This window comes from Channa argus, chromosome 13 (genome assembly GCF_033026475.1).
Source record: "Channa argus isolate prfri chromosome 13, Channa argus male v1.0, whole genome shotgun sequence".
Taxonomy (NCBI): domain Eukaryota; kingdom Metazoa; phylum Chordata; class Actinopteri; order Anabantiformes; family Channidae; genus Channa; species Channa argus.
Genome location: NC_090209.1, coordinates 10,184,631 through 10,202,805, shown reverse-complemented (window position 1 = coordinate 10,202,805; position 18,175 = coordinate 10,184,631). Strand labels below are relative to the sequence as shown.

Here is an 18,175-nt window from a genome sequence, read left to right as displayed (position 1 = left end):
TGATCAGTCACATTAGAAAAATCTAATAATACTCATGTCATAATCATGTCTTTTCTACCTTAACATATAGCTTGTCTTCTATTCCCCCATTCACACACACACACACACACACACAGAGTAACTAATAAGACTCTCCCAAAGCCAGCATAATATACACTATTTTATGATATTTGGGCAGATTTTTCTATTTAATTGGCATTATTTTATTTGTCATCATTCACTGGTTTACACAGTTTTGGGGATTTTCATTTCTTCTTGGGGGAACATGTGATAATACTGCAATTTAAATCACTTGAAACCCATATGATTCTTTTACCCTCTATTGTGCACTACTCCTGAATCACTACTGTAAACAACACAAAATAACTACTTATTCTTACTGAATACAATCTGATTTGTCATCAGTTTTTGCTACTGATGGCTTTATGAGTCACAGCACAAACATTTCTTTCAAACTATGTGAACATTTAGTGCTAGGCTCTAGATAACTATTAATTGTGGTGTTCAAATGCAGCACACTTGGAGCTGTGGAGGAGGCCTGGATACGAGCAAGACAACAGAAACTATGCAACTTTTACAAGCGGGGTAGGTGGGAGAACCAGTGGCATGTGTTAGACTGGTTCACCCACATTGAGGAGTCACATAGCTTCACTATCACTATCATGCCACACCCAGGCTTGCCTATAAAGTAGCACCCAAAAGATAACACATCCACAACAGAGCTAAACCACCCTCTGAACATCTCCATCTAGCAATGAAATCTTCACAAAGCACTATCATGAGCCTGAGGAGGAAACCCGTCAGCCAGCCGGGACTGCACGTGTCCTCAGGGGGCTTCAGCAGCATGTCTATGGGGTCCTACTCCATGCGCAGGATCAGTGAGACTAACCGGGGTTCCTCAATTACACCTGTTACTGTAAACAATAGCCTGCTCACCCCTCTAAAGCTAGACATCGACCCCACCATCCAAACTCTCCGCATCCAGGAGAAAGAGCAGATCAAAACTCTCAACAACCGCTTTGTCTCATTCATTGATAAGGTAAGAAGAATTATCACTAAATCTTATGCTAACGAAAGTTGAGAGATTTAACTCATTTCGATTATCCTGATAATTATTTTAGATGAGTGACTTTGGCTTTTAAGCTAATGTTTCAAGCTCAATAAATTTAACGCTCCCTTAAAAGATGTGCTTGACCTTTTTATTCCTTTTTTTTCCTCAAAGGTGAGATTCCTTGAACAGCAGAACAAAATGCTGGAAACCAAGTGGAAGCTGCTTCAAGGAGAGACAGCTGCATCCTCTAACATTGAGCCCATGCTGAAGTCCTACATCAATAAACTGCAAAGACAGCTGGAGCTCCTCAGCAAAGACAAAGAAAGTCTTGTCATGGAGAGTGATCGCCTGCGCAAAAATATGACAGACTACAAGACAAAGTAAGAATGTTTTGTATGTGGAAGAGAAGAGTTGTGTTTTAGACGTGTGGTGAGTAAGTGCCTGCTATGAGATTTTGCATAAGTAATCTAATATTTGTGGGCGGTTTCAGATATGAGCAAGAGATCAAGAACAAGATTGAATCAGAGAATGACTTTGTCCTAATCAAAAAGGTACAGAATGCAATCATGATCACTATTATACTGTAGATGCTTTTTTTTAAGCACCCATGAATGGTATGTTAAAGAACAGCAACAACTTACCGTTTTACAATTACTGGTATAGTAGTAATACAGTACCTCTACTCATTATTATGTTGTAGGACAAAACAGTATTATGTGTTTATATGTGGTTATAATAAAATTGCCAACTCATTTTAAGGAAATCTATATAAAATGTAAGAAGTTAAGCACTAAGAAGTGGTCGTTTCTTTTATACCAACTCCCTGCAGGATGTGGATGCAGCCTATCTTTCCAAGTTGAATCTAGAAGAAGGGGTGTCTGCTCTCAGTAATAAAATCGAGTTTCTCAGGGTTGTGTATGATGAGGTACACAACTATTTAATAGAAGATAAAAGATAATATTTATGCCAGTCTTGGATTTATTCAGAATTTTGTCATCTTACTGTTGTTGCATTATTTATAAAAGGAGCTCCGTGAGCTGCAGGAGAATCTGAAGGAGACCTCTGTGGTGGTGCAGATGGACAACACCAGGGGCCTGGACATGGAGCAGATCATAGCTGAGGTCAAGGCCCAGTATGAGGATATAGCTACCCGCAGCCGTAAGGAAGCTGAAAGCTGGTATCAGAAGAAGGTGAAAAACTAAAATTTAAATGAACATGTGCTAATGTTAATGTGAACAAATTTGTAATAAATCAAGTTTATGTTCAAAACTAGAGACACGAAAGAGATAAATAACTGTGCAATGCTCATAAATCAACAAGAACAGCTTGTCTTTTTAAAAGGAAACACTCCTGTGAAACCCGATAATTACTGATCTCACATGTATGCTCGTCTGTTTGATCTCTACTGATTCCAGTTCAACCTGATGACTGCTGAGGTTGACCAGTATGGCAATGAGCTGCGGAGAACTAAGGCAGAAATATCTGAGCTCAAGAGGATAATCAACCGCCTGCAAAATGATATCAACGCTGCAAAGGCACAGGTGAGTGAAAGGGGTGCCTGAAATGTTTGAAGTGAAAGACAACTGGACTTGGAACCTGTTCGTGAGACAGGATCCAGTCATGGAGCTTTACTCTGTAGTGGTTTGTGTCTCAAGATGACATACTGATTGCATACTTTAAGTGACTGCTAATTGTTATCAGTTAGACTATCTGGCAGCCTGCAGCTATTTTGGTTTGGGTGTTACCACAAGTCTAGTCACAACAAAAGGACATGTCGCAGTCACAAAGGAATAGTCAATAAAACAATATCCAGCCCTTTTATTTAAAATGTGTTATTTACAAGTTTGGATCTTATTGAATGCTTACGTCAGTTTATTTTTACAGTGTAACAGCCTTGAGACCCAGGTCGCCGAAGCAGAAAAGAATGGAGAGAATGCTGTGCATCGTGCCAAGACCCTCATCAAAGACCTGGAGGTGGCTCTGCAGAGGGCCAAGCAGGACATGGCTTACCAGGTCAAAGAGTATCAAGAGCTTATGAACCTGAAGATGGCACTGGACATAGAGATCTCCACCTACAGAAAGCTGTTGGAGGGAGAGGAGGAAAGGTGAGTAGTGTGCTTAGATATCAGCAGTGCCAAGTTCTCTTAACCACCCTTGAAACCCCTTGATTAATTTAGAATGTACTTTTTTGCAGCCTTGTTTTTCTTATAATCACTGTTAGAGCGTGGCTGGATGCACGCAGTCAGCATGTTCTTATGTTTAATATCAGTCACTGTGCTTGGGCAGGAAAATTGCCTTTGGTAAAAACCCCTGTTGTAGAGACTGTTTCCCCTAATTACCACAAGCAGAAACAATGAATTACACATTTAAAACCAAGCTTCTGCAAGGGACTGTGTGTTTTATGAGAGAAACAGTCAGGAAGACATTGAACAAGAATGACGGGTACCTGGTTGACTTTGCAAATGTACATCTGGTTAACTGCCCCACCTCCATGAAAGAGATGTGGCAACTTGGCAGCCTTCACCATGAGGCAATATATCAAAATTCTTGCAGCATCCTGTGAATCCACAAAAGGCTTCATGCAACATTTTCACATATGCAACAGTTTTACACGACAAAACTAAAAAAGATCAGATAAATAGACTTTACTGTGAAAAAACAGTGGGGTTTAAACACTTTTGTGCCACAGCATCTGTGATTACAGTGTATTTCCTGTTTTCTCACTGACAGATTTGGAAAGAAATCTATTACAAAGATTCAGATGGTGCCCAGCACAAGTAAGTCACTGAAGATGACACTGTTATTATCACTATCAAAATGATGAAAAATAACTTTGCTTGCTGTTTGGGTGTCTAATTGTTTTATTTCCTTATTCCCAACAGCTGTCCAGGTTGACAGCCCGCAGCGAAAAGCAGGTCCACTTTTCATCAAGACAAATACAACTAAGACAGAAAACACATTGCGCTACTGAGTGGTTACAGCCACTCAACTGCCTCACTAACTACCTTTACATTTAATTTACATTTGATGTCTAACCTTTAGTGTGACAACTGCATCAGTAATCCAGATGTGGTTGTTATTTGTTAGTTATAGCTCTTTGTATTTGATGTGATGCAGTTACAATAAACATGTACTCATGTGTAAACATGTAAACATGTATAAACATGTACAATAATCTGTGTGTTTTTTTATCGGTTAATGATTAAATAGACATTAAATTAGGGGCATAGCTCAGTTGGTAAGGCAGTCATCCATGGACGGTCCCGGCTATGTGTCAAAGTGTCTCTGGGCAAGACACTGAACCCCTACTAGCCCATTCCCACAGTCCATTCCCACTTCAAGCCTGGTAGAAATTGGGGAGGATTGCATCAGGAAGGGCATCTGGCATAAAAAAAAAACTGTGCCAAATCAACATGTGGACAATGATCTGCTGTGGTGACCCTGAACTCATGGGATAAGCCAAAAGGACAAAATAATAATAATATTATAATAATAATAAAATTAAACAGACATTAAATACACCACATTATGTCTCAGTCAAATCAAATTATGGTTTAAACTTTGGCAGCAACAGCTGATGTGACACTTGATAATGGACATCAATGCATAGTACTGATATCAACTGCCAACAAAAAACATAATCACCTTGAAGTATCACAGTCAGTTATTAAAAAAGTTCATCAGCATCATCAGTAGTCAGTATCTGAAAAAACAAGTGGTGGTGTCATCAAATTACCATCTGAGTATTACAGTGAAAAGCTTTAATGTTTGCTGAAACCCTGAATAATGCAGTGCTTTACTAGTGGAAAAAAAACAAAACAAAGATGATTGCATCATAACATGTTGATTCACATTTACTTATATACTCTCAGGTTACAGACTTTGGTCTTCCTCTTTCCAAAGACACTGTAAATACACCTCACCTGGTTGTGACCACGGGCAGCAAAGGTTTTGGGTCATGCTCTTTAAAGCATTTTTGTGTTTACATTACAATGCAATAGAGCCATTGGTTTGTGACTCGGTAATCATGTGCAGTGGGGCCACCAGAGTTCCTTTTTATGTAAAGTCTCTTTTATGTAAATATTTCGTTTTTTGTTGTTAAGAAAAAGGCTTTTGTGGTGCTCCTGTTTGGCCATGAAGCCATGTAGTTCAGCTGCCATCTCTGAGGCGACCTATACTCCTGAAATTAGATTCCTAGAAGAAAAACAGATGAATAGAAGCACTATAAAACAGCAATGCCTATTTAAATTATGCAATTAGTACAATATGCTGCAGGGCCATTATATCTAAATACTATTGACTCAAGTAGGTTTTGTGCATATGCACAGTATATAAGTATGATCATAATTAACGTTATATGTAACAAACGTGATATGCAACAAAAATCTAAACATCTGAAGTTAACTTTTAATAGCTTTGTGTAGTTGTATTGTGATGGAAGTTAAACATACGTAACTGGGAGGTATAAGTAGTATAGGTATAAACTATATGACATTTTATTATAACAAAAATTCACAGTGCAAGACCTTAATGTCGTCTGTAAGGCAGCGTTCAGGGTTCAAAGTCCCACATCTACTTCCTGCTTTGCGTTGCTCGCGTTATTATTACGGGTAGCGCTTGTGATGTTGTATTGCTGGAGTAGTAACCCCATCATTAAGCACAAATTCTTTGCTCTCTAAGAATAGTTTTCTTTTTACGAGCCATCGTCCTCTTCACGTAGTTTTACCTGCAATACTTCGACTAAGGTAACTTTGTTCCTCTTGATTTCCCGAATTACAGTCACAGAGTAACAGGCATTTTGTAAAACAACTTCAAACTAGTACAGATTATAGCTTTGCTCTTTATTTGCAGAAATGAATTACATGTTTCCTGCATGCTTTTAAATGTCAACAATTCTTTTAAATTATAACTTTCCTCCACAGAATGGACAAAGAAACTGTGTTGACTCACATCCTGAACTCAAAGGGCATGTCGACACTTCTTGGTGGAAAGCTGCCTGTCAATGTGATAACCAACAATGAATACATACTTCCTCTGACTTCTGAAGCTCTAGTGACTGACAGAAATATAGACAACAACTTGTCCTCCCTCGATCAGTGCATCGGCAGCACTCTGTCTGGGGAAGTCAAAACTGTGATACTGGTCGGTCCTGAAGGGTCAGGTAAAACCACTGCACTTCAGAAACTTATTGTGGACTGGGCAAAAGGAGAACACCTTCAAAACTTTTCTTATGTTTTCTATTTCCGGTTGAGGGAGATCAGTTCTCTTGAGGGAATGCTGTCCTTGGAGACTTTCATGCAACAGCATCAGAGTCATTTCCCTCCTCAGGACATGCCCCTACTTCTGCAGAAGCCAGAGGACGCGCTGTTTCTTTTCGATGATCTGGATCAATATAGACACAGCCTGGACCCCTCCATCCACAGTCTCTGCTCAGACCCCTCACAGGCAGTTTCAGTGACCTGTTTAATGGCCAGTCTGCTTCATGGATCACTGCTGAAAGGAGCTGCATTTTTGGTGGCAACCAGGCCAACAGCATGTCTGGAGTTTTTGAGTGGCACCTCTGTAGAATTGTTGGGGTTTCTGAAGCCCCAGAGAGAGGTTTATTTTAACAGGTTCTTTAATGACCAAAGTGCCGCCAACAAAGCACTGATGCACATGGAAAGGACTCTAGGCTTCTATGATTTCTGCAACTCTCCTAGATTTTGTTGGACTATTTGTTCTATTTACAAGTCTCTTATGGATGCTGGGGGAAACCTCCCTGAAACATTATCTCAGCTTTATGTAGATATCATGGTCTATCTGATTAAACCACTCTCATTGAGCAAGGACTGCAACAGAGACCTTGTCTTGGCACTCGGCAGGATGGCCTCTCATTGCTGTTATGACCAGCATCCAAGCTGCACGAGAGAGGAAATGGTTTCCTTTGGTTTTCAGCAGTTTCTTTCCTCAGTTGGTGTTTTCTTGGCAATAGGTGGTGACTTGGAACACTATACATGTGTCTTCTCTTTCCACTCCCAGCTGATGCTGGAGTTTATCTTGGCCACGTGTTTCTTTTTGGACAAGTCCACCTCTGAGGTAGTGGAGAAGATGTTTGAAAAGCACAAAGGCCATACGAATGTTTTAGATCTCTTCTTGTCTGGTCTGTCAGAGCCAATTCAGCACAGACCTCTGGAGACCATGCTGGGGGAGTTCAATTCTGATCAGGTCATGAATTTCAAATTCTGGTTTAAAAGCAGCTCAGAGGCAGCACTGAAGGGATTCTACAAAGACATGCACTACCGCTGCTTTCATTTGCTTCATCAAGCTCAAAATGAGAGTTTGGTGAAAGAGATCATCACCTCATCAGCACTAATGGGCATGAGTTATGGTGACCTGAGCCTCCCTGACTGTGTAGCTCTAAGTTATGTCGTCACATGCCTCGGGGAAATGAAGCAGTTGAATCTGTACCACACAAGAAATTTAACAGAGGAAAAAGCACAAGTCCTGGCACCAGCTATGAGCCTGTCACACAAGATAATGTAACTTATGTCAGAAATGAATATGCATATGCACCATTCATTTCATTGCATTGTATTTAAAAGGTCTTTTTTGTGTCCCCCAGCTTGTCAAACAGCTCCTTGAATCCTGGGGCTGTCCCTCATCTGGCTTCGGCTCTCTGCAGAGGAATCACCAAGGAACTTGATCTGTCTCATACAAATATCGGAGATGAAAAGTTCAGAAGTCTCTGTGTTGGACTCAGAGACTGCGAACTGCACAAATTAAAGTAAGATTAGCTTGAGGTATTACTTTGTTTGCATCTTTATTTTAATACACATTTCTAAAGTAAAAAAAAAAAGTTTTCTTCAAATGTTTTTGAATATTTTGATTTTGATGAACCCAGCCTTCTAGCATGTAATCTGATAAGCTGTGAAGATCTGGGGTCAGTACTGACCTCAGCCACCTCCCAGCTGGTTGTGTTAAAAATGATGTTTAATCCTATTGGCGACTTGGGCTTCACGAGACTGTGCAAAGCGCTGCATAGTCCTCACTGCAAACTTCAGGAGCTCTGGTATGTTCTTTCAACAGGGCAGTATTAAAAAAATTTTATCGATGCCCATTTATGATTAAATCATTTACTTGAACGTTTAAAATTATCCTTTTTTTAAATTTTTTTATAAGCGTACAAAGTTGTCAGTTAACTGCAGCGTCAATGGAGGCATTATCAGCTGCTCTGTGTTCGGGACAATCAGAGCTGAGAAAAGTGGATCTGACACAAAACACAATTGGTGACAGTGGAGTGGAGGCATTGTCCAAGTCCCTGCAACACCCACTGTGTAGACTGCAGAGCCTCATGTAAGTCTGTGTTTCAAAATGATAAATTGATGTGAGTGATGACACAAAAACTAAATTAAAAATGTAATTTTTTTCCCCGAGTGTGCAAATTGTCCGTCTACTGTTTATTTCCAAGGCCAGAAATCACCTTATTGTACTACCAGCATTTTTCAGTCTCATAGATGAACCTAAAAACCAGGCTATTACTGAGACATATTTTCAATAGTTGGTGGATTGGTGCTGTTGTGCTGGGACTGACCTTGTAACCTATACATCATTCTGTGTCCCTTTATTTATTTGATTTTACTTTTATCTAGATTGTTTGACAATGAGCTGACCGGGGCGTGCTGTCCATATTTGAAGCAGGCCCTGATGTCAGAGCACTGCTCTCTGTCAGAACTGGATCTGTCAGTGAACGACTTGGACCAGGAGGGGGCGCTGCTGCTCTGCCAAGCCCTCAGCAGGCCTGGTTGTCCAATAGAAAAGCTTGGGTGGAGTTGCCTTTGTTCTTTGACTTTTCAGTGATCAAGGTCCACCTTTTGCAAGTTAGAAATAACATAATGTGCTCCACCCTACAGGTTGAAACGATGTGAGTTAACCCAGTCCATATTCAAGGAACTGGGCTCACTGCTGAGAAGTGGGACATCTCAACTGAAGTCGTTAATTGTTGGTATAAATAAAGTAGGAGACCAGGGTGTCAAATATCTTTGGGATGCTGTGTCACACCGAAGCTGTCTGTTACAGGAACTGGAGTGAGTTGACAGATCTTAAGTAAAACAACACTGCAGCATTTTTATTATCTCATCACAGTGAACCATTTAGAGGTCTGTCCCCCACCTCCTCTTTCACAGTGTTGAAATGACTGACTTGACGGATGCTTGTGTTGAGGATGTGTGTGTTGCAATAAGAACCAGCAAGACTTTGAAGAGTCTAGAAATGAGGAACAACTCACTGACTGATGCTTCTGTCCCCGTTCTCGTCAAAGTCATGCAGGACAGCGAAATCATGCAGGAAATGAAGTAAGATAGACTCATTTCATTTAGGCTAATTATAAACTATTTTTGAGACAGGAAGCATAAAGTTTGTAACCACAAGAATGCATTTTACTGAGGTTTTTTTTTTTTTTTTTCAGCTTGAAGTACAACAACTTCAGTGAGGATGTTTTTGACACATTGGAGGAGTGTAAAAAGATAAGATACTAAAGAAGGCAGATTAGTCCATCCAGCTCACAGACCGCTACTGGATCACAGGAGCTGCCATCTTTTACAGTACAACTGAAAAGATTCACTGATTCATCAAGAAATAGAAAAACCAGCAAGTATAACAGCTCAAACAATTAATTCAGAATATAATCTACATATTGGTCGCCAATGAACATATCATTTCCAGCTCTCTTTAAATATACAATGAAGACACAGTCTACTGTATACTATAAAAATCTAATCTGTAATGTAATCAATATTTTATAGATATTTTTGCCCACTTAAGGAGAACAGTATAGACCAGTGGTATCCGCTCCAAGTCTTGAAGGGGCCGCAGCCCTGTTTGTTTTCCCAACTATCTCTGCCCTACCCACTGCGGATTAACTCGGGTGTGTTCAGTCAATCAGCAGTAAGTAGTGCAGTGATGGTTGGAAACAAACAGGGCTGGGCCCTCAAGGACACAAATAGTATCAGGCACACATGAAGTGATTTTGTTTTCCAGCTGTAAAATATATTATCAATTCACATATAAAATCTCTTTACATGTATAAAATGATGGTTTTGACAGTAGAAGTGTAGACATGCACTGTATGGTGTGTCTAACTTTGAGAAATATACGCAAGCTGTGGTGCACAGACCAGTCACATTTCTCTCCATAGTATCAAGTAAAAAGTAGGTGCAAACCTCACACACTGTAAATCTAAGTCAAACCGCTAAGTCTGTATTTCACACATGGAGATCCAGCCCACTCTTCATTTGAACAACACAGCAAATCTTTGGATGTGATAAAAGTCAGGCTTTTGAGGAGGTCAGAATGGAAAGGGGACTCGCACAGGCACAAAGGAAGTGAATTAAAGTCACACTACAAGTACATCTCCCTTCTTGGTACTTTGAGCTCATGAGTTTCTTCTTTTATGGTGTGACTGCCGTCCTTTGGTTGTAGGGTCTGGCATTTTGCCACAGGTAGAATAAGTCTACTCATCCGAGCTGCTGTCAATGTCACTTCGATCATCTTTTGATACCTGTAAGACAGAAAAAAAATAAGAAAGAAAGACATGAAAGGACTTGACAAGTTGTGACAGGATGGTGAGGATGAATAGCCAGTGGATCACCAAAGTAATTATCATTGTCAAAATGTGGTGGTTCCAGCCTCTCGGATACAGTATAAGCATTTTAGGCTTTTCTTTGTTCGGCATGAAAATAAATTGTTTTGGGTCTAGAACTGTTGGTTAGATGAGACCTGCCACTTTTGGCCAATAAAAATAACATGTATTTTTCACAGTTGTCTGATATTACATGGACAACAATTGCAACAAAACAATAAATCAATCACCAAATTATTTGATGGTGAAAATACCAATTATCTGCCGTAAGTAATAACAATTCACCCTAAGGGGAACTTGAACATAATATAAACAACATTTCTGATGTGCAGGTGGTGCTGGAGAAAAAGGCATCAGTAAAGCAAAGGCTTTATCCTCTAAAGACCATGAATGTTACATCATTTAAGGGCTCCTGAATTTCTGTAAATGATTTGCTGTCCAGTTAAGATGATTCTGGACCTAAGTGGTGGACTGCCATTGCTGTAGAGCCACTAACAGAATGACAAAAAGCAACAGCCAGACTAACCTTTCCCTTGAATATGGCTTTAATTGCAATGCGAGTGATGAGGTAGAACCAGATGATGTGAAGTGTCTGCAGGACTAGTAGCAAACCATTAAACATCCACCAGGCCTGATATGGGCCAATGATCTCCCAGCTCTCAAACAGAACACTGTAAACAATCCTGCAACAAATACACACATACAGAAAGATTGCTGAATTATTATTTTTACAGAATTTGTCTCATTTGGTGAAAAAACAGCTTCTGATAGTTAAATATGTGACAAACAATAAAGTGTGTAGTTTCATTTGTAAATAAACTGTTTTCCTCACCAGAATGGAAAGATGACAAGCCGAGTGAGGAAAAAGCTTATGCTAAACACCACAAACAGGCCATCACATAGCCTCTGGTACTTCGCATAGTTGGCCAGCTTGGCTGCCTTGGGGAATAAATGGGCCATTAATAAACCACAATGATGAAAGATCAATCCCTTCATATAGCATAATTTTCATTCATGTATGTTTCAGTTGGTGTTTACCTACATCTTTAAACCCACAGCTCTCTCAGATTTGCTTTATGGAACAAATGCTACAATCAATAAAAAAAAACAAAAAAAAAAACAACCTTTTAAGTTAGTTTAATTTACCTCAAGGAAAATGTCTGATGCATCGTGCACACACATGACCAAAGTCCCAGCTCTTAGCATGTTGTTGGCATAGGAGAATGTGATGAGGATTATGGCGACAAGGTGGTGGACAAGCATGATGATGAAATCCTGTCAACGGTAAAATGAAGCGTGATGGCTATACATTAACACAGAAAAACTAAGATGATGTTGCTGGTTGTAGAATAATCCTCATTTGTTAAGTCTTTGTGCATCAAAACTGCCCCAACAACAACTGAAAGACATTGTGTACATTGTGGGATGACAGACTGAAGCTAGTGTATGTGAGTAGCAGTGTATATCTTTATGGCACTGAGGTTTTCATTGTCTAACCTGTTCTTTCAGAGCATGCAATGACAAGCTTATTTTTAGGATTATAAATGATGTAAAGATTAAGCTTGTAAACAAAGAAACTGAGGAAAATTGATGTGCAGCAAAGTAAATACAGGATGAAAAACGGGCAAAACTGCTGTGATTCAAAGGACACAGTATTCAGTGAGGCTATTGACAGCACAATAGTGGTAGCTAAGCTGATGCTGACTCACCTTACGTTTAATGTCTGTGAACTGGGAAAACATCAGAGACCAGTAGAAAGCCAGCTCAGCTACATAGTAGTTGAACTGTCCAGGAATCACAGGCTTTGGGAGAGAGCCAAACAAAAACACCTTTAACAAATATGTATGTAGCCATGCTTAGCTGCCAGCAATCAGTGCTAGACAGATAAGAGTTATATTGCAATAAGCTGAGGTAATAAGTAATGATAAAAAATAAATAAAAACAACCTGAAAAGGATAGTTGTGCCAACACTGTCTGGTGTCCCACATCCAGGGGGACTGATGAAAACATATGAATATTTATGATTAAAAGAAAGATTTACAATTTTTATTTTAATGAAAAATTAGGAGTGAATATATCCCTATTTAAAAACAAAATACTGACCTTTGAAACGAATCACTTGCTAATGTAATGGGGGGGATTAACATTTCACACGCTTAATCTTTAAAATAAAATCCATTCAGTTTATCTATTAAGGTAATGTGAAGTTTCAGCCATCTGACCTAGACAAGAGGGTGTTTTTTTTAAACATAAAATGTACTCTTTATGTTATGATCACTCCAGCACAGCTCAACAAACAGACACTGTCAACTTCACAGAATACTACAAAGCCTAACATATGTGTGAATTTTCTGTAGCATATGTGTGACAATATACACAGACAAAGATCATTGTTACCCCATGTTAAATCCACATACAGTGAAAATGTCTAAAATCTGCAAAGAAAATGTTAATGTGTATTTTCATCCACTATTATCCGAACATAAGGAGTTGGGGTCATTTGATGGTTCATGTTTGTTTTCTATATTACTTTATGGAGTTTTACATTCTCTTATTGCTGCACACATATTTGAAATGTGTTTCCACTGCAGTTTGTCACATTCTGTTTTTAACTGATACATGCTGTACACTGGAGCCAAGTGTAAAAATGTCTCTGTAATATTTGGTCTTTAGTCCCAAAATTTTTATTATTTATATTCAAGTTTTTTGTGTACAAGCTAATAGTATACTGTACATAAAGTTTGTGGATGAGAACACACACAAATGATGACAGCATCCCTGTACATGCAGGTGCCTATTGTTCTTAGACCGACCTCAACACTCTGAACCTATATCCATTAAGTCGGATTTTATTAACAAAGCATGTACAGTTAGTACATGTTCACCGCTCAATAAAAGCTAGTCTTGTGCATCATGTCAGGTGGGTATTGCATAAAAGCAAATGTGTGCCACTTCAACTCACCACCCACAAATGGCGAATGGCATAGATAAAAATCCCCAGGTAAAATGTAAATCGCCACCTGTAGTGAATGAGTAAATGAGAAGAGTAGATGTCAAATAACCCTTCTAAAAGACTTTTTACATCTGCTGTAATACAGATTTTTTAGGAACCTACATGCTCTCACAGAACTTTGTCTGCATACTGGGCCTGTCTTGGTTCCGACGGATGCGAAACCATCTCTGTATTTTCCGTACATCCCAGTCCAGCTGCTTGGACAGTCCCTCTAGTTGCCTCGTGTCTGTACACTAAGGAGGACAAAACACAACATAGTTTCTGCTCACACCTACATTAATGCCAGTAGGTGTGTCATACTACAAGAGGTATTTAGTGAACATATCATTATGCCTGTGGTACTGTGTTCCAATGCAGTGACATCAGAGCTGCAGTATGTAACACTGTGTGGACTACAGGACAATAATGAGCCTTATGTACCAGTTTGGATTGATACACTTTCTCAAGGACAGCATTGGGCTGAGCTTGCCGAGACACTCCTGCCTGAATCTGAAGTATGTGGGCACAGGGCTTGGCCACCAGCCTGTATACACACACAAAGAGGCAAAAAAAGAGAGGGGGGAGATGCAGAGGTGGTGAGGTATTAGGAGAGACATTTAGGCAAGACAAGAGTCAGAGACAGTTTGCACAGGGTATACAAACAGATAGACTATAAGCCCATCTTTGCCAAGATATTCTTTAGCTGACATGATGTTTTCCAGTTCTAGGCAAGCAGTAGAAAGAAGGAATCCCGGGGAATTTATCACCTAGCCTAAACAGACCGTGATGACCTGTCATGTGAGAGGAAAACAGAGACTGGATGGCTGCCTCTAACGAAAAATGCTCAAGTGTCACAAGATCACCTACAATAGCTGAGCTGACCAGTGCTAAGGCACAAACTCAGAGCCATTTATTCAGCTCACTTATCTGGAATAGTTACCCAACACAGAAAAAGACTGAATGAATGGAAGTACTACACAGACTGGACTGTTTGCCCCTCACTGGTAATTTTACTTTAAATAAAACCCTTTTCGGAACATAAGGACCATTCAAAATACTTCAAATTGTGCTAAACTGTGCTGTGAAAAGATTGCATTCTGTGAGTCCCTTAGGCTTGGAGTGAAGTATTGTTTAAAAAAAAAAAAAACACAAATCACACAAAAGCAGATACAAAATGCAAAACACTTAATTTTCAGTGATCACACATGTAATTAGACGATATAATAGTTTGATGCTTTTTAAATGGCTCATTGCTGAGCCAGGTAAACGTGTTTCAAGCCAGTAGTCATTTTCATGTGTCATCACCTCAAAGGAATGCTAACACTGTTAAATAAGAGGCTATACCAAAACCAACAAGGCAGAATTCTTGTTTTCGTAGTATTTCAGAATAGAATTTTCTTTTGAAAACATTTTTTTTTATATTTATGTCACATTAAGAGGCAAAAGCTGAAACATTTTTCTCTATGAATCAGAGTGCCTTGTTTCATCACAACTGATTTTGTATATGTGGCATTAGTAGCTCAGAATTTTAAGATTCATAATAACGCTACAAAAAGTTTCTTTTTACTAACATCCAGATAGTTTTAGGCCAGTTGAGATATTTAGGATTCTGCAAACACTTTAGTTATGAAACTCTATAACCAACTACAGCATCATTGCTGTAGCTTTACTCATATTTGTACTGTGGTTTGACCTTTTTCATACTATGATCAACAGTTTCCACATCAGCCTTAGTCTCCCAGTGGGCACCCAGAAGGAGGACAAAGAACACAAACACACAAGGATAGTATTTACCTTTCAAAAATCAGTCTCAAAAGAAAAACTCCAACAGCCAGAGGCAAGGCGTACAATGTGTGTCCCATTCGGGGATACTCCACTCCAGGAGGTGGATGCTCCAAGTCCGCCCATGAAACATTTTCGGGAAGCCAGAATCTCTCACTCCAAATCCAGGCTGAGATAGAGGAAGTCATCGGGGAACAGAAAATACTCGGAAAGCAAAAAGAAAAACACACAGCTGCATATATTTAGACTGCTTGTCGATCATCAGATAGATTGTGTCAACTGACTGAAAAGTTTGCAGTGACGCACCCACCTCCTCTTATTACACTAAGTAAGCATCACTACTGGTCTCTACTGGTTAACTCCAATGAGTAAACTGCACGAAATGCTAGACACGTAATTCAGGAAGGAAACACCCACGGTACCGATTTAAGTAAGATCTCAACTGCTGCATGTGGGACTCTCTCTCCTACATCTCGTTGTGCCCTGCAACCGGGGATGTGTTGAGGAGTCAAACGGAATAAACTCTTTTAAAATAAATATGTTTCACACTCTGGCAACTGTAGGTGGCGATACAGGCCTTGTGTGGATCGAATTAAAGACGAAAAGGAGAAGCTATTGCTTGTTTCCGCCATGTGTCGTAAAGAGTAGCTAAAACCTAAACTATTTCAATCATCTTTTCTCCGTTTTTGTAAGATTTCAAATAGGCCTATTTTGTGGTGATTTTCCAGTCACCACTATCTTACTTCAAACACGTATCTACTCAGTGTCTTATTTGAAATACGAATTAACACGTTTTTCTATAGGTCAACTAGCAACAACGGCTTGTCGCTTCCGGGGTCGCCACAGCGTAACGTGTTCCGCACGTTGATTTGGCATCAGTTTTTACGCAGGATGCCGCAACCGGGCAATAAGAATGCGTAGAAGCTCGGGGAGCGTTGCACACAGACAAATGCAACAGATTGTTCACGTAGTAAATACAATGTATTTTTGACGCATCGTTGATATATGACAGATGTCTTAAAAGAACGCATAATATCAATAAAACATTTTATTTATGAAATATTGGCTGATTATTATAATTCAGTAATTGAAACATAATACAAAATATATTCCACAATCTTGTCTGAATGTTGCAATGCATTTCTATTCATAGTGTAAATTGTGTTATACTGATATGTGTAGAAAATGTTAATATATTGGTCGATTAACAATAACCCTAAATTTCATCATGTTTTCATTCTTTTGAAAAAACCTTTTCCTTAAAAGTTACCTGAAACTTTCTGTGGATTGCTGTTTAGATTAAACAATACTATCACTATAATCGTTCACCATACACTATATTCGCTCAATTCAGTATTGTAACTAACAGGGTCCTCATAAAAAGTCCATAAAAAGTTTACCAAAAAATTTCAATGCATTGTTGTTTAGAGCAAGGTCTTTTATAACCGTATCAAATTTGAATCATATTTATTGTACAGTTTTAAAAAGCTCTGAACAGGCACCCTAGTGCCTTTGGTGGCTGGGCAAACCAATTATGTAAATTGTTTATATTTATTACCATTATGATTATTGTTGTTTATCAATATTTTTTGACTGTTTTAATTTACGAGCAAATTCCTATAAAATGCACATTTACATTTGAGGTTTACACATAGGCATCTTTCCCATTGAACGGTCACTACACAGGAAGTCTTCAAACATCCGTTTTGGCCGTTTCAAGTACCCGTGCCGTAATTGCACAAAAAGTCGCACAACAAATCTTCGGGTGCCGACTGATCCGATTGCAGTCAATCACCAATTAGCCGAAATGTCATTTAATTAGCTAAGCTACAGACTAGTTAGCCATTAGCGAATTTAGTTAACGATAATCTAGCCAACTTTTCGAGTTGCTCTATAGTGCTGGTAAGTTGAGACGATTGGAATACTTTGTACGTTTAGTTTAGCTAAATGTGTTTAGCCACATTTAACCCTGGAACTTGCTTAAGGAGCATTTTAAGTTAGGACCAGGTACAAATCAAACAACTAATGTTAGCTGTTAGAGCAGCAACCATTTAAAAAGTGACACCTCAAATAAACTGAGAAAACCGGTGTATAAGCCACAACACAACTTTTTTTTTTTTTTTTTTGGTTCTTTAGTTGTGTTGTGCCTTTTTGCAGCCCGTTTCTTAATGCTGTGCCTGTGTTGTCAAATTGCTTTAGCTCTTTTTGTGTATTTGCATGCGTTTTCTCAAATTGCAGTGCTTTGTGCTCTCAATGAAGAAATCATATGAAATTAGCATCCATGGGGGCTTAAAACTGAAAACCACATAGCAGTAGTTGGATCAGTTTTAGATTTTGTTGATTATAGCTGCTGTGGGGACCCTGAACTCACGGAATAAGCCAAAAGGGGGAAAAAATAGAAGTGATGTAAAAGGGGGTAAAAAAGTTGAAACATGATCGCCACCAAAGTTAAGAAAATATACAGCCTTAAATTAGTATCTTAATGGCTGTAAGAACATTAAATGCGACTATAATTCGATATGTGATTGAAAATTAAGTTAACTGTCAAACTGTCTCTGAAATAACTATACAAATCGGATCCCGCCCAGCCACCATGGGATATCCTAGTGCCGATCCAGAGCCCGCCCGAACAAACTAGGAGGCCTGCGGCAGTAAGGGCATAAACAGATGCCAAATCATCGTGCGGGACACGTTTCGCTGTAGCGACCCCTGAAGGGACAAGCTGAAATTAAAT

At 39.2% G+C, this 18,175-nt stretch overlaps 3 protein-coding genes across 7 annotated transcripts; 2 read left to right on the top strand and 1 right to left on the bottom strand.

Moving 5' to 3' along the window:
• Positions 1-699: 699 nt before the first annotated feature.
• On the top strand, positions 700-4,432 carry LOC137139881 (intermediate filament protein ON3-like). Its single transcript, XM_067527733.1, has 9 exons — positions 700-1,039; positions 1,223-1,431; positions 1,542-1,602; positions 1,881-1,976; positions 2,077-2,241; positions 2,467-2,592; positions 2,936-3,156; positions 3,782-3,828; positions 3,934-4,432. Exons 1-9 carry the CDS (start codon positions 755-757, stop codon positions 4,020-4,022), a joined length of 1,299 nt encoding a protein of 432 aa, XP_067383834.1. The 5' UTR covers positions 700-754; the 3' UTR covers positions 4,023-4,432.
• A 1,195-nt stretch (positions 4,433-5,627) lies between these two features.
• On the top strand, positions 5,628-10,786 carry si:ch73-233m11.2 (NACHT, LRR and PYD domains-containing protein 3). Of its 2 annotated transcripts, XM_067527718.1 has the most exons (9): positions 5,630-5,796; positions 5,974-7,569; positions 7,653-7,814; positions 7,932-8,099; positions 8,210-8,383; positions 8,680-8,853; positions 8,941-9,114; positions 9,214-9,381; positions 9,495-10,786. In XM_067527718.1, the coding sequence occupies exons 2-9, from the start codon at positions 5,975-5,977 to the stop codon at positions 9,562-9,564; spliced, it is 2,685 nt and encodes an 894-aa protein (XP_067383819.1). In that variant the 5' UTR covers positions 5,630-5,796; position 5,974; the 3' UTR covers positions 9,565-10,786. The 2 variants fall into 2 exon arrangements, with proteins under 2 accessions (XP_067383820.1, XP_067383819.1); XM_067527719.1 differs by lacking the exon at positions 9,495-10,786 and having other exon boundaries at positions 5,628-5,796; positions 9,185-9,355.
• On the bottom strand, positions 9,478-16,294 carry LOC137139875 (ceramide synthase 5-like). 4 transcript variants are annotated; one of them, XM_067527725.1, is made up of 10 exons: positions 15,454-16,291; positions 14,101-14,203; positions 13,783-13,913; positions 13,630-13,687; positions 12,614-12,664; positions 12,377-12,469; positions 11,814-11,942; positions 11,500-11,606; positions 11,194-11,350; positions 9,478-10,586 (listed from the first exon to the last, which is right to left on the bottom strand). In XM_067527725.1, the coding sequence occupies exons 1-10, from the start codon at positions 15,627-15,629 to the stop codon at positions 10,539-10,541; spliced, it is 1,053 nt and encodes a 350-aa protein (XP_067383826.1). In that variant the 5' UTR covers positions 15,630-16,291; the 3' UTR covers positions 9,478-10,538. The 4 variants fall into 4 exon arrangements, with proteins under 4 accessions (XP_067383826.1, XP_067383824.1, XP_067383825.1 ...); XM_067527723.1 differs by lacking the exon at positions 9,478-10,586 and having other exon boundaries at positions 10,630-11,350; positions 15,454-15,673; positions 15,752-16,294; XM_067527724.1 differs by lacking the exon at positions 9,478-10,586 and having other exon boundaries at positions 10,630-11,350; positions 15,454-15,673; positions 15,864-16,294.
• Positions 16,295-18,175: the final 1,881 nt, after the last annotated feature.